Below are 13913 nucleotides of genomic sequence, written 5' to 3'. Positions count from 1 at the left end.
CGTCTCACAATCTCTCAACTGTTCTCCTGCTCGCTCTGTCTGGGTTTGTTTCATTGCTCTCTCTCTCCCTCTCTCTCTCTCTCTCTCTCTCTCTGTGCAGCCGAAGACCCCCTGGCGCTCCTCACCGGCCCACCATAATCCGCCCTGCTGAGCCCTCCCTGCTAGACTAGACTACCCAGTAGAACCAGCCAGGCTCACCTGTGTGTGTGTGTGTGTGTGTGTGTGTGAGACTATGTGTGTACTGAGGCCAGAGAGGAGGTCTAGAGAGCAGGGGAGGAGGGGGCCCCTATACAGTATTTATGCACATTGATAAATGCTATTTCAACCAGACGTATCTAATGTAGTCGACTCAAACTGTTCTCTGATTTAAGCTGCTAACCCTCCCTTAGTCTCCTACACATGTGGGCTCTCTGGTCTCCACATTCTAAAGAAGCAAAGGAACCATAACCACTTGAATCCTCAGAATCAGAAGAGATGTAATTACACTGTTTTGGATGTTGTACCATATGTATCAAAAGATTCATCAAGACTTAATCGCTCACCTTTGACCAGCAGGGTGCAGTCACGGCATCTGATGTGGATGGTTACATGGAAGTGACATGCCCCTAAGCGACCTATTTTCTGTGGTAACAGAATTGTTAATTTCCTCTCTGCAAATGTGGACGACAGCATAGTCCACAACCTTTCTAAACGTAAAAGGCTAGCTACCCTCCCTCCCTCCCTCCTTAGACGTGTCCTCACCTCGTGCTCTACTACACCCGACACCTCTGTGTAATATACACAGACATCCTGTTCATTTTGTTGTGCTTTTTCTAACTTGATTTCATACTGGAAAGTAGTTATTATTACGACTACGGTGGTGTTGATGAATACTTTCTTGTTTTATTTGAGTGACTTGTCTGTTAATGCCCCCTGTATGTAGCTTTAAAACCAGTCTCAAATCACAGCAAAAGGAGGCATAAAAAGACCATTTAGCAGTGCAGGGCTACACATGAGGCTGAGAGCAGCCTTCTAAAATGTGCCCGTTGTTATTGGAATGTCCTGCAACCGCTGAGAGAATGTCATCTAGATTGACCACTTGAAGCACTTCTGTGTACATCCATACATCCAGTGGCAGTGTTGAGGTTGTCATTCATTTAAGACTATGCATAATAAACAGAGAGAGAGTTGTCAGCACTTTGAGATGATTTCTCCACACATCTTTAAGTATAGAGTTATCCCAGCACCTTAAGTCCACCTCACTGACACCTTAGCCAACCTTCATTCAAAGTCCCATTCAGGACAAGGACAGGTAAAGGGGAGAGTACAGTAGGTTCTCCTGGAGGAGGGTGAGAGGGTGGGGAGGCGGGAAAGGGAAGGGGGAGCTATGTGGTTAGAGCTGGAGAGACGGCGGTTTAGGACCGAAACTTCTTCCTGTCACAATTCAATGGTCATTTGTCTTTATGGACGAGAGATCCTCCCGGTGTCTTGGAAACACCGTTGTACATAGCTGATGGACAGTCTCAGTACAGACACACAGAGATGGTGATGTCTCCAGTTTTAAAAAGAATGGATGGAGAATGATGTTTAATGGTGTTCATTGAAAACCAAACATTTTAATGTGTAGTAATCGTTATACTAATTGAAGCAATAACACACAGCCGTTATATTGACTTTGCTTGGGATGTAGGGAAACATGGAGATTTAATCTCCAGATCGCATTAATTCATTATTTATAACCCTGGGCATTTGTCATGTATGGTTTTGATAGAAATGATGTCAGCTGTATACTGCACCTTCAGCCTACTACTCCTCCTCTGGAAGGGAGACTGAATGTCTTTCTGGTAGTGACTTCCACTACAGGGTTCTAGTTGGAATAACTGTTGCCACTGGGAGGGTTTAAATAGGAGTGAAGAGTGTCTCTTCACAGATGGGATTTTCTACTGATGAATATCATTTGATTCCTCTGATGGTAATTTGATCATTGATTTTTGCTGGGTGAATTTTGGGGTTGGGATGGGGGGGGGGGGGGGTGTGAGTGACATGGATGACATTGATGTTTTGATTTGGTGATAAATATTGAGGGTGAGCAGGGGGCGGGAGTTCAACTTTTGTTGCTCTTTCTGGTGTACATACACATCCTGCCTGGAGAACCTGTCCAAACTATATAGAGCTCAGTCCAATACCTTGTACCCCTTACAGATTGTGGTACATGTCGAGGGTGAATTTGGTAGGAACTGTCTAAAACCATATTTTCTGGGCAGAATGTGCTTTTCTTCCCATACATTTCCCATCAGGTCTGTCTACAGTGACCGTGCTGCTAGTGGGTGTCTGACTCTGATCTCAGCTAACTCCAACTAAAGCCTCTGGGAAATGGAGTCTATCCATGCTCCAAAAGGTTTCAATCTCTTGACCAAGTATTGAACCCTACTCGGAAGAGATTTGGCTTACATTTATTCTGTCACTCTCTGATGTTGAAGAGTCTTAAGGGAATCGAAAACGTCCCCTTCTTATGAAAGTGTCCCTGTCACCTGACGGTACCGGTCACTGTAGCCTGTCCCCCCACACTCTCCATGCTCTGTATCTTTCATCTTGTGGGTGGGGGGAACTGACCTACATCAATCTTTCTTTCGTTTTTGCAAAGCCTTGTCAAGTGCCTCTAGTAATTTCCTGGATTTGAATAAACAAATGAACCCATTTAGAACATGAGCGCTAAATAAAGAGGTGTTGTGTACAATAAAGAGACTGGTGGTTGGTGTCTCCTTGTGTCTTGTGTGGTCCCCCCTCTCTCTCCTCTCTCATTGGTTGTCCTCATGGTTCTCTCTCCTGGTATGCCTTCCTCTCTTCTTCCCCCTCCTTCACTGTGGATGTTGCTATGGTGTTTCTGTGCCAACGGGCTGCTTCCCTTTTGACTTGAGTTAAAAGTGGAATGAAAGTTGTGAAGGACAAGAATTCCTGGAATAATAACTTATTCATTCTTCTTTTTTCTTCCTTCCTGATGTTTCTCTGATTACAAGGTGCACATACTCTACTATACAACTCAATACTCTGCTGTAGTGTTAGTAATAATAGTGGTGGTGGGTTGTAGAAGGTCTTTAGTGTACAAGTATACTGTTTTTCAATTAAATGTTCAAGTTTATGGTCTAATCAACTTGATGTGTCTCTTGCTGCACATAATAGATCACATTGCCTGTAGAAAACAGGCAGCTATGGGAATAGGAATCATCAGCTAAAGAAAGCAGGGAGATGTAAAAACAAATGTGATGGACACAAACACAATTTCAGGAAATAAATGTTCCTAAGTCTTCCCTTACAAAAAAGGTCTGTTAGACCCCTTACAATCACCAAACTGTATTACGCATCAAAAATACTTGAAAGGGAGAGATTTATTAATGTTGGTCTGTCGTTATGATTGTCCCTGAACAGGCGGCCTGCTCCTGCTCGTCGTAACCAGTGGTGACCTTGCCCCAAAGCAGGATAGGATTGGAGATGCACTGTCCACAAACCAGCAAGAGAACCAGACCTGCGAAGAATCATAAACCTTGAACACCCTAACCTTAAATATTCTCCAAAGAATAGGTTGCAGAGCTGATTAAACTCTAAAAGCCATAACTTAGTTTATAACATGAAATACAAGAGGCAGCTTTTTCAATGGCAACGGTCAAATGTACTCGTTTTACAATAACTAACGGCATTTCAGGAAAATCAGCCTCCTTTAAAAGTTTTTTTCCATAAAGTGAAATTGAGATAAAAAACCGCTACATTGGGCCTTTAATAGCTGGCACCTACCCAGGCTGTTCTACAAGTGTGGGGGATTTTAGCGAGCTGTAGCCTGGCTGAATTCTGACACCACTCTCAGTACGGGTTCAACTTCTGTTCACTATTTCCATACTAAACAAACATTGAGAAAATGAGATGATTTTTGTATTGAGAAAATTGTTTGACTGCTCATGTGCCAAATTCGTAATGAAATCCAGTGATTGTTTGTGTTAGCTATCTCCTGGGGCATAACCTCTCCTCTTGGTTTTATGTACAGTGCAGTTTTAAAATATGGGCATTGCTCAACAGATTAGTGTCTGAATGACTATTGAACACGTTTGTAGAACACTCCTATAAAAATTATTGAAGTGTAGTAGTTTGGTTTATTTAGATGATTGTAAATACATTGTGTGTAGGTGGAACTGTAGATTATTTGAGATCTCACTCATACTGCATTGTGTTCCATGCTACAGTTAATCATTTGACGTGTCAGTTGGGGATGAGGGATGATGACAGCCCTTAATATTATATGTTAGTGTATTGGGAGGGCCCCAAAAACCAAACGGTAAGGTGACTATTTGAAGGGATGAGGTGAAGGATGTTAGGAACAGTCCAATTAATCAGGTAGTGCTGGGTACTCCACTGCTGAGTGAGCACAGAAGTATACAAAGCTTTTAACAGCGAGGGTCATGCCATGTTCAGAAGAGAGCGTCAAACCATGTATGTTCCAGTGGATGCCTTGCACAAGGATCAGTCGGTAGAGCATTGTGCTTGCAACACCAAGGGTCGTAGGTTTGAATCCTGCTTGGACCACTCATACGTGAAATGTATGCACGGATGACTAAATCACTTTGAATAAAGACCTCTTCTTTATGGCATATGCTGTATGTTATCATTATACTGTTTATTTATACTGTAGTAAGGGTCGTTGTATGAAGAAGGGCATATACCGGTAATGTGATTATAATGTAGTACAGTGTCAATAATAGATCCAACTGATGTCAACTGCAGAACTTTGCGATATGCCTTTAATCCAGTGCTGTTTTATGGTAGCCAATAAGATTGCCTTATTTTCTTTTGCTGCACACTTTTGACACTCAAATTTGCACTATTGTACCTGTAATTGAAAGGAATGGATCATTGAGATTTTATGGTTTTATAAATACAATATTTTTTTTCAAATTAATGATTGAATCTGGTTTTGTGGTGTTGGAGGTGTATATAACAACTATGCTTGTGGTTGACTTTGCAACATTCTCCTGACAGGAATCATTTTTGGAATGTCTCAACTCTTTGGCTTCGTCTCACCAGATCTCTGGCATACACTATACCTTTCAATAAAAATGTAATATCTGTAATTCAATAAAACCATCCCATGAGGACAGCCATTGTTGCATGTAAGACTTCTTTCTCTTCCCTCATAATTAACTGACTGATAACCACTGCAGCTTTTAATGTAAGCTTGCGGGATCAGTGGCTTTGCAAGGCTACTCTTTCTCCAGAATTAATTTATTTCAGAGTAGAATGTATTTTTGTGTGTGTGTTTATTTTGCTGTAGTTGTGTTATAACCATGTCATTAAATAAATTATATTTGTAAAGTCACTCTTAAGATCCCATGTTAAAAACATACAACCACATGATCTGCTATTGCATTGGTTTCTTGTTTGATAGATTGACAATAAATTGTCAAAACATTATTATACAGTGTTTATGACTCACATACAAACATGCCCTTTTCTGCCACTCAAAAGCTGAATCAAGCTCATCACACACAAACATCACTAAATCCTTACTAACAGTCCCTCATTTACCAAACATCACTGTTGTCAATAGTCTAGTCTCTCTTCAATCTCTGAAACCATTACTTTACAGTAGGATCCTGTTAGTCCCAACACCCTTCTATGGCATCTTTGTGGAAGATACCACTGGGAAGGGTGTGGGGGTGGTGGAAAATACCATCGGGCCGTGTGTGGGTCTGCTGGAATATATCACTGGGCATGATGTGGAGATGGTGGAAGATACCACTGGGAAGGGTGTGGGGATGGTGGAAGATACCTCTGGGAAGGGTGTGGGGATGGTGTGAGTCTGCTGGAAGATACCACTGGGAAGAGTGTGGGGGTGGTGGAAGATACCACTGGGAAGGGTGTGGGGGTGGTGGAAGATACCACTGGGAAGGGTGTGGGGGTGGTGGAAGATACCACTGGGAAGGGTGTGGGGGTGGTGGAAGATACTACTGGACACTAGGATTTGCAGACCCTCTTGTCGTCGAAGAGGCGTCGGAGGGTATAGACCTGTGTGACGGCCACAGTCAGGATGACCAGGAGGCTCATGGAGGACCAGAACGAGACCCTCCACAGATTGTCCTCCAGTAGATAGCGGTCCCGGGCCTCGAAGGCCCTCAGCATGGTCTGAAGCTGCCGGCTCCGCTCCAGGTGTCTGTGCACTGAGTCCATGGTCTCCTACAGGGAGAGGCAGGGAGAGAGACAGTGGGTAAGGTGGGAGAGGATAAGAGAGAACACAGGAATGTATAGAACATTGACAGCAGGAAAGACAGGAAAAACATGAAACAGGAGAGACGAGCAGGATGAAAAGACAAAATAAAGACACCAGTCCCAGTGGCTGAGCGTTTGGGTGTTCCTCCTGTCCTTCTCACCCTGATGTCTTCCAGTTTGTACTCCACCATACTCTCTGGCTCAGCCATGTCAGCCCACTCTTCATCGCCCCAGTTGTCCCCAGGCTGGCCCTCCACGATCACCTCGAAGAACACCATCTTCTCAGAAAGCTTACTGAAGCTGTTGTCAAAACACAGCCGGTAGTCTCCATCCTCTGTAGGCTCCACCCTGGGAGACGGACCAATGAGGAAGAACAGTCAGACAGTGTTCAGACTGTCATATAGAATAGTGTAGAACTTTACTGTCTGTAAGCCAGAGGGTGGAAAGGTGTCTTTTGCATCACCTTACAAAAACTTTGAACCACACCCCATCGAGCATGGTGAGACCTTCATACCACTCCAGAGAAGTTAGAGGAGGTCAGGGTTGTGTTAGTAGGTTCTGCCCACTCACGTGTGGATGCCGTCAGATGTCCTGAACTCAGAGGCCAGCTTGTATCCGCTGGGGGAGATCAGGGTGAAGCCCACATCCAGGCCTGCACCTGCAATCACCTGGAACAGGAGGAAATGGATGAAATGATATTATAATCTAACTCAAAGTGTTCCTAGGAGAATATCCAGTGTTATAGACAGACACTATGGACAGACTGAAATCCACCATGTCTACACACACGTCTTCACTTCCATACATACTGTAGACACATGAACACTGTGGTGGTGGTATAGTCAGTGTTGTAGTGGTGCCTGGAGAAGTGATTTTACACTAATTTTGGCCATTCCCAAAATGACAACGGAAAAGTGCCCTGTGTAAAGAATGGAATGACAAACAGTGACATACACTCTGAATGGCCTAAAATGATAAATCCCATAATGGTCTTTCACAGTCAGGCTAAACCAAGCTGTACCGTGCAAATAAGTTAACAGGCTTACTATTGAAACGGATCAATTAGGCTGTCAACTGAGTCAGAAATTCAGTCAGGTTTTTACTTTTTTTTTGCTTTCAAAGTCACATTTAACAGAAAAACTGGTCTGGGATAAATAAATAAAAAATGTTTTTGAATGTAGTTACCTTTCAATTCAAGTGCACAAGCACCCAGCACTGTTGTTTGGTTAGCTGTGTTTCTGTAGCACATGATATGGAGTTTGCAAAACAAATGACCACTGAATTGATGCAGGTAATCATGATATCATTCGGCCAGGTAAGCATAGACTACTTTGTAGCTAGTTAACATTTCATTGATAAGGATTTTGGGAAAGCCTCTATGCATTGTTACATTTTTCCTGATCCTTAATTGTTTGAAACCTGGACGTTTTACTTAATTGGAGCCATGTCTTACTTTGCTTGAAAGTAGCCTAAAGCCAAAATCCCACCGTCGAAACGTAGAGGCAATTCCTTCAGAAAGACTTCCTCATATGCGTTCTCCTGCTCTATTGGTTTTCTATACATCTTCTGTCATTGTCTAGCAGCCAAAGGCATTGTCCTAGTCATATTAGCAACCCATGATAGTTGTTACATCTTTAGATCTCCCTTCTTTCTACATTTCTAACAGATGTTTCCATCTCTGTCCATGAAATCGCTTTTTAGAACAGTGTTTTCATTCAAATGTCATTTTGGAACATTTGTGCATAGGTCTACCTCATAATAGGTCTGATCTGTTCCATCAGCCTTATTAACTGATATGGCGTATACCTCCACTACACTAGTATATGCAATGCCAACTGTGAGTATATGCAATGCCAACTGTGAGTATATGCAATGCCAACTGAAAAATAAGTGGGTATACATGGTTCATCCGGTCATTAGCAGTCTCAGATTGCCATCTTCAAACTCTACAACACAGTAGATATGAGTTCAAATAGATCCACCAGGTCAGGACCAACCGACAGTAACTTCAGCTAAAGCTACAATCCAACAGCAAGGAGAGACTAGCCAGTATACCCACTCCCCAGCACCTGTCTGTTCATGTCAAAGTAACACCCACTCCTCAGCACCTGTCTGTTCATGTCAAAGTAACACCCACTCCCCAGCACCTGTCTGTTCATGTCAAAGTAACACCCACTCCCCAGCACCTGTCTGTTCATGTCAAAGTAACACCCACTCCCCAGCACCTGTCTGTTCATGTCAAAGTAACACCACTCCCCAGCACCTGTCTGTTCATGTCAAAGTAACACCCACTCCCCAGCACCTGTCTGTTTATGTCAAAGTAACACCCACTCCCCAGCACCTGTCTGTTCATGTCAAAGTAACACCCACTCCCCAGCACCTGTCTGTTTATGTCAAAGTAACACCCACTCCCCAGCACCTGTCTGTTTATGTCAAAGTAACACCCACTCCCCAGCACCTGTCTGTTCATGTCAAAGTAACACCCACTCCCCAGCACCTGTCTGTTTATGTCAAAGTAACACCCACTCCCCAGCACCTGTCTGTTCATGTCAAAGTAACACCCACTCCCCAGCACCTGTCTGTTTATGTCAAAGTAACACCCACTCCCCAGCACCTGTCTGTTCATGTCAAAGTAACACCCACTCCCCAGCACCTGTCTGTTCATGTCAACGTAACACCCACTCCCCAGCACCTGTCTGTTCATGTCAAAGTAACACCCACTCCCCAGCACCTGTCTGTTCATGTCAAAGTAACACCCACTCCCCAGCACCTGTCTGTTCATGTCAAAGTAACACCCACTCCCCAGCACCTGTCTGTTTATGTCAAAGTAACACCCACTCCCCAGCACCTGTCTGTTCATGTCAAAGTAACACCCACTCCCCAGCACCTGTCTGTTCAAGTCAAAGTAACACCCACTCCCCAGCACCTGTCTGTTCATGTCAAAGTAACACCCACTCCCCAGCACCTGTCTGTTCATGTCAAAGTAACACCCACTCCCCAGCACCTGTCTGTTTATGTCAAAGTAACACCCACTCCCCAGCACCTGTCTGTTCATGTCAAAGTAACACCCACTCCCCAGCACCTGTCTGTTCATGTCAAAGTAACACCCACTCCCCAGCACCTGTCTGTTCATGTCAAAGTAACACCCACTCCCCAGCACCTGTCTGTTCATGTCAAAGTAACACCCACTCCCCAGCACCTGTCTGTTTATGTCAAAGTAACACCCACTCCCCAGCACCTGTCTGTTCATGTCAAAGTAACACCCACTCCCCAGCACCTGTCTGTTCATGTCAAAGTAACACCCACTCCCCAGCACCTGTCTGTTCATGTCAACGCACCTAACACCCACTCCCCAGCACCTGTCTGTTCATGTCAAAGTAACACCCACTCCCCAGCACCTGTCTGTTCATGTCAAAGTAACACCCACTCCCCAGCACCTGTCTGTTCATGTCAAAGTAACACCCACTCCCCAGCACCTGTCTGTTTATGTCAAAGTAACACCCACTCCCCAGCACCTGTCTGTTCATGTCAAAGTAACACCCACTCCCCAGCACCTGTCTGTTTATGTCAAAGTAACACCCACTCCCCAGCACCTGTCTGTTCATGTCAAAGTAACACCCACTCCCCAGCACCTGTCTGTTCATGTCAAAGTAACACCCACTCCCCAGCACCTGTCTGTTCATGTCAAAGTAACACCCACTCCCCAGCACCTGTCTGTTCATGTCAAAGCACCTAACACCCACTCCCCAGCACCTGTCTGTTCATGTCAAAGTAACACCCACTCCCCAGCACCTGTCTGTTTATGTCAAAGTAACACCCACTCCCCAGCACCTGTCTGTTCATGTCAAAGTAACACCCACACCCCAGCACCTGTCTGTTTATGTCAAAGTAACACCCACTCCCCAGCACCTGTCTGTTCATGTCAAAGTAACACCCACTCCCCAGCACCTGTCTGTTCATGTCAAAGTAACACCCACTCCCCAGCACCTGTCTGTTCATGTCAAAGTAACACCCACTCCCCAGCACCTGTCTGTTCATGTCAAAGTAACACCCACTCCCCAGCACCTGTCTGTTCATGTCAAAGTAACACCCACTCCCCAGCACCTGTCTGTTCATGTCAAAGTAACACCCACTCCCCAGCACCTGTCTGTTCATGTCAAAGTAACACCCACTCCCCAGCACCTGTCTGTTCATGTCAAAGTAACACCCACTCCCCAGCACCTGTCTGTTCATGTCAAAGTAACGCCCACTCCCCAGCACCTGTCTGTTCATGTCAAAGTAACGCCCACTCCCCAGCACCTGTCTGTTCATGTCAAAGTAACACCCACTCCCCAGCACCTGTCTGTTCATGTCAAAGTAACACCCACTCCCCAGCACCTGTCTGTTCATGTCAAAGTAACACCCACTCCCCAGCACCTGTCTGTTCATGTCAAAGTAACACCCACTCCCCAGCACCTGTCTGTTCATGTCAAAGTAACACCCACTCCCCAGCACCTGTCTGTTCATGTCAAAGTAACACCCACTCCCCAGCACCTGTCTGTTCATGTCAAAGTAACACCCACTCCCCAGCACCTGTCTGTTCATGTCAAAGTAACACCCACTCCCCAGCACCTGTCTGTTCATGTCAAAGTAACACCCACTCCCCAGCACCTGTCTGTTTATGTCAAAGTAACACCCCTCTCAGGCAGCAGAAACATAAGGAGGGAAACACAGCATGTTAGGCCTTAGGCATGAGTCACTACCATTGTGGTGTCATTGTCTTGATTGAGAGAGGGTAACAGATGGACAGACAGGCAGACAGACACACACCACAGACTGCTGTATAAAACGTCCCGATCCCCACAGTCCTTCAGCTTGCTCTCTCAAGCTGTCATCTCTCTCAGCCCTGTGCGTCTCAGCTGTTGCTGTGTGGATACCACAGTAAGCCTGCCAGGCTCCACACACACATACACACACACACACACACACACACACACACACACACACACACACACACACAGTCCACAGAAATGTGTCACGGCTTGGCGGGATGGGTGGTGCGGAACATGACATCCTATCACAGTCATGTGTCTGTCAGAGGGCCTTGGTACAGTGTGAGGATTGGGAACAGGGTTTCCAGTATGTAGAGTAGGCATTGATACCGTAGCATGATGAGCATCACTTCAACTTTAATCTATGAAGAGCCTAACCTGTAGTGGTTTACACTTTTGTACTAGTCAACTGACTAACTCTGCAACCGTGTCTTTTAAATGACTAAAATGCTATATATAAATTGTAACAAGGTCGGGCCAGGGATGGCGCAGCTTCATATTTAATATGCATTTTGCAGCAAAGCGCATGACTACTAACACAGCAAGTAGGCCTACACTTGGTGGTAAGCGCTCTCCTTCTCTTTACATGTCTAGAGGAGAAGAAGAAGCCACAAGCCTACTACAGCTAGTATAGCTCAGAGGTTAGTTAGAGTATCTGGCCTTATGCTGACACAGTGGATCCCTGGTGGTAAGCGCTCTTCTTCTCTTTACATGTCTAGAGGAGAAGAAGAAGCCACAGGCCTACTACAGCTAGTATAGCTCAGAGGTTAGTTAGAGTATCTGGCCTTATGCTGACACAGTGGATCCCTGGTGGTAAGCGCTCTTCTTCTCTTTACATGTCTAGAGGAGAAGAAGAAGCCACAGGTCTACTACAGATACTATAGCTCAGAGGTTAGTTAGAGTATCTGGCCTTATGCTGACACAGTGGATCCCTGGTGGTAAGCGCTCTTCTTCTCTTTACATGTCTAGAGGAGAAGAAGAAGCCACAGGCCTACTACAGCTAGTATAGCTCAGAGGTTAGTTAGAGTATCTGGCCTTATGCTGACACAGTGGATCCCTGGTGGTAAGCGCTCTTCTTCTCTTTACATGTCTAGAGGAGAAGAAGAAGCCACAGGTCTACTACAGATACTATAGCTCAGAGGTTAGTTAGAGTATCTGGCCTTATGCTGACACAGTGGATCCCTGGTGGTAAGCGCTCTTCTTCTCTTTACATGTCTAGAGGAGAAGAAGAAGCCACAGGCCTACTACAGCTAGTATAGCTCAGAGGTTAGTTAGAGTATCTGGCCTTATGCTGACACAGTGGATCCCTGGTGGTAAGCGCTCTTCTTCTCTTTACATGTCTAGAGGAGAAGAAGAAGCCACAGGTCTACTACAGATACTATAGCTCAGAGGTTAGTTAGAGTATCTGGCCTTATGCTGACACAGTGGATCCCTGGTGGTAAGCGCTCTTCTTCTCTTTACATGTCTAGAGGAGAAGAAGAAGCCACAAGCCTACTACAGATACTATAGCTCAGAGGTTAGTTAGAGTATCTGGCCTTATGCTGACACAGTGGATCCCTGGTGGTAAGCGCTCTTCTTCTCTTTACATGTCTAGAGGAGAAGAAGAAGCCACAGGCCTACTACAGATACTATAGCTCAGAGGTTAGTTAGAGTATCTGGCCTTATGCTGACACAGTGGACCCCTTTGTAAACACTCCCCCTGCCTTGACCCTTCATGCTGATGCCAGCAGCTTGTCAAGCTGGCTTTGTCTTATAGACTCCACCTGTATGGAAGGAAGATGCCTTATCTTATTATTTGCATCTGAGCAAAGTCTTTTGGCTGTAACAATAAAGCATCCAGTAACTGACTGACTAATGCAACTTATAACATTGTTATAATAGAGGCACGAAATTGCACCACACACACACACATATACAGACAGACAGAGAGAATGACACAGAGAATGTCAGCTCTGTTTTCAATACCACAGAAAACGAAATTGTCCAAGACTGCTACCTGGTATTCTACTTCCAGGCTTCCGTTCTTCGTAGCTGTTTGGTAGAAACATTCTGTTCTACCTGCAGGGAGTTGAAACGTGAATTCAGTATCTTGGCTTTGTCCCAAGCCTAAAGTGAAGTCCACAGATACAACGAAACAAGACAGCAAATAGAGTCTTACAGCAACGCTCAGATCAAACATGGAACCCATTTGTAGCCTAGAAGCGACTTTGGACTTCAGAAAAAGTTACAATCACTGTTGACTCATCGGTAGCCATGAATGCTTGTTCTTGTAGTCTTAGTAGCCTACTTCGCTTCACTCATACCGCATTGTATACGTACATATTCCATAGACTGTCAGCGACCACGAGTTGTAGGCTATTTATTGCTTGTGATCAAAGTTAGTCATAGCAGGAATCAAGTCGCCTACTTCACCGAACAACTAGCTTCAGATCAGTTCTGACCACTGTGCGCGCAACTGAAAGTGAGTCGATTTTTTTGACATCTCACCCAACAAGATAACCTATTATATCGAAGTTAGATTAGACCACTGGCAGAAAAAAAGCTCACCCTGTTGCCCTTCTTTGACAATAACTTCCCAAGTAGCGCGTGTGATTGACTGGAAGGGTGTGCAATACCAATGTATAGCAGTGGTGTGAAGTACTTCAGTAAAAATACTTTAAAGGACTACTTAAGTCGTTTTTTTGTATCTGTACTTTACTTTACTATTTATATTTTTGACAACTTTTACATTTAATTCACTACATTCCTAAAGAATATAATGTACGTTTTACTCCATACATTTTCCCTGACACCCAAAAGTACTTGTTACATTTTGACAGAAAAATTGTCTAATTTACACTCTTATCAAGAGAACATGCCTGGGTAAATCTA

General features: G+C 44.7%; 1 protein-coding gene across 1 annotated transcript; it reads right to left on the bottom strand.

Annotated features, from left to right (window-relative positions):
• Positions 1–3638: 3638 nt before the first annotated feature.
• On the bottom strand, positions 3639–13583 carry LOC115110828 (transmembrane emp24 domain-containing protein 1-like). The gene is made up of 4 exons (XM_029636750.2): positions 13039–13583; positions 6802–6899; positions 6393–6579; positions 3639–6198 (listed from the first exon to the last, which is right to left on the bottom strand). Exons 1-4 carry the CDS (start codon positions 13228–13230, stop codon positions 5980–5982), a joined length of 696 nt encoding a protein of 231 aa, XP_029492610.2. The 5' UTR covers positions 13231–13583; the 3' UTR covers positions 3639–5979.
• Positions 13584–13913: the final 330 nt, after the last annotated feature.

Source organism: Oncorhynchus nerka, unplaced genomic scaffold, assembly GCF_034236695.1.
Source record: "Oncorhynchus nerka isolate Pitt River unplaced genomic scaffold, Oner_Uvic_2.0 unplaced_scaffold_974, whole genome shotgun sequence".
In the NCBI taxonomy this organism is placed as follows: domain Eukaryota; kingdom Metazoa; phylum Chordata; class Actinopteri; order Salmoniformes; family Salmonidae; genus Oncorhynchus; species Oncorhynchus nerka.
Note: the sequence above shows the minus strand (reverse complement) of the source record. Positions and strands in the feature narration are given on the sequence as shown.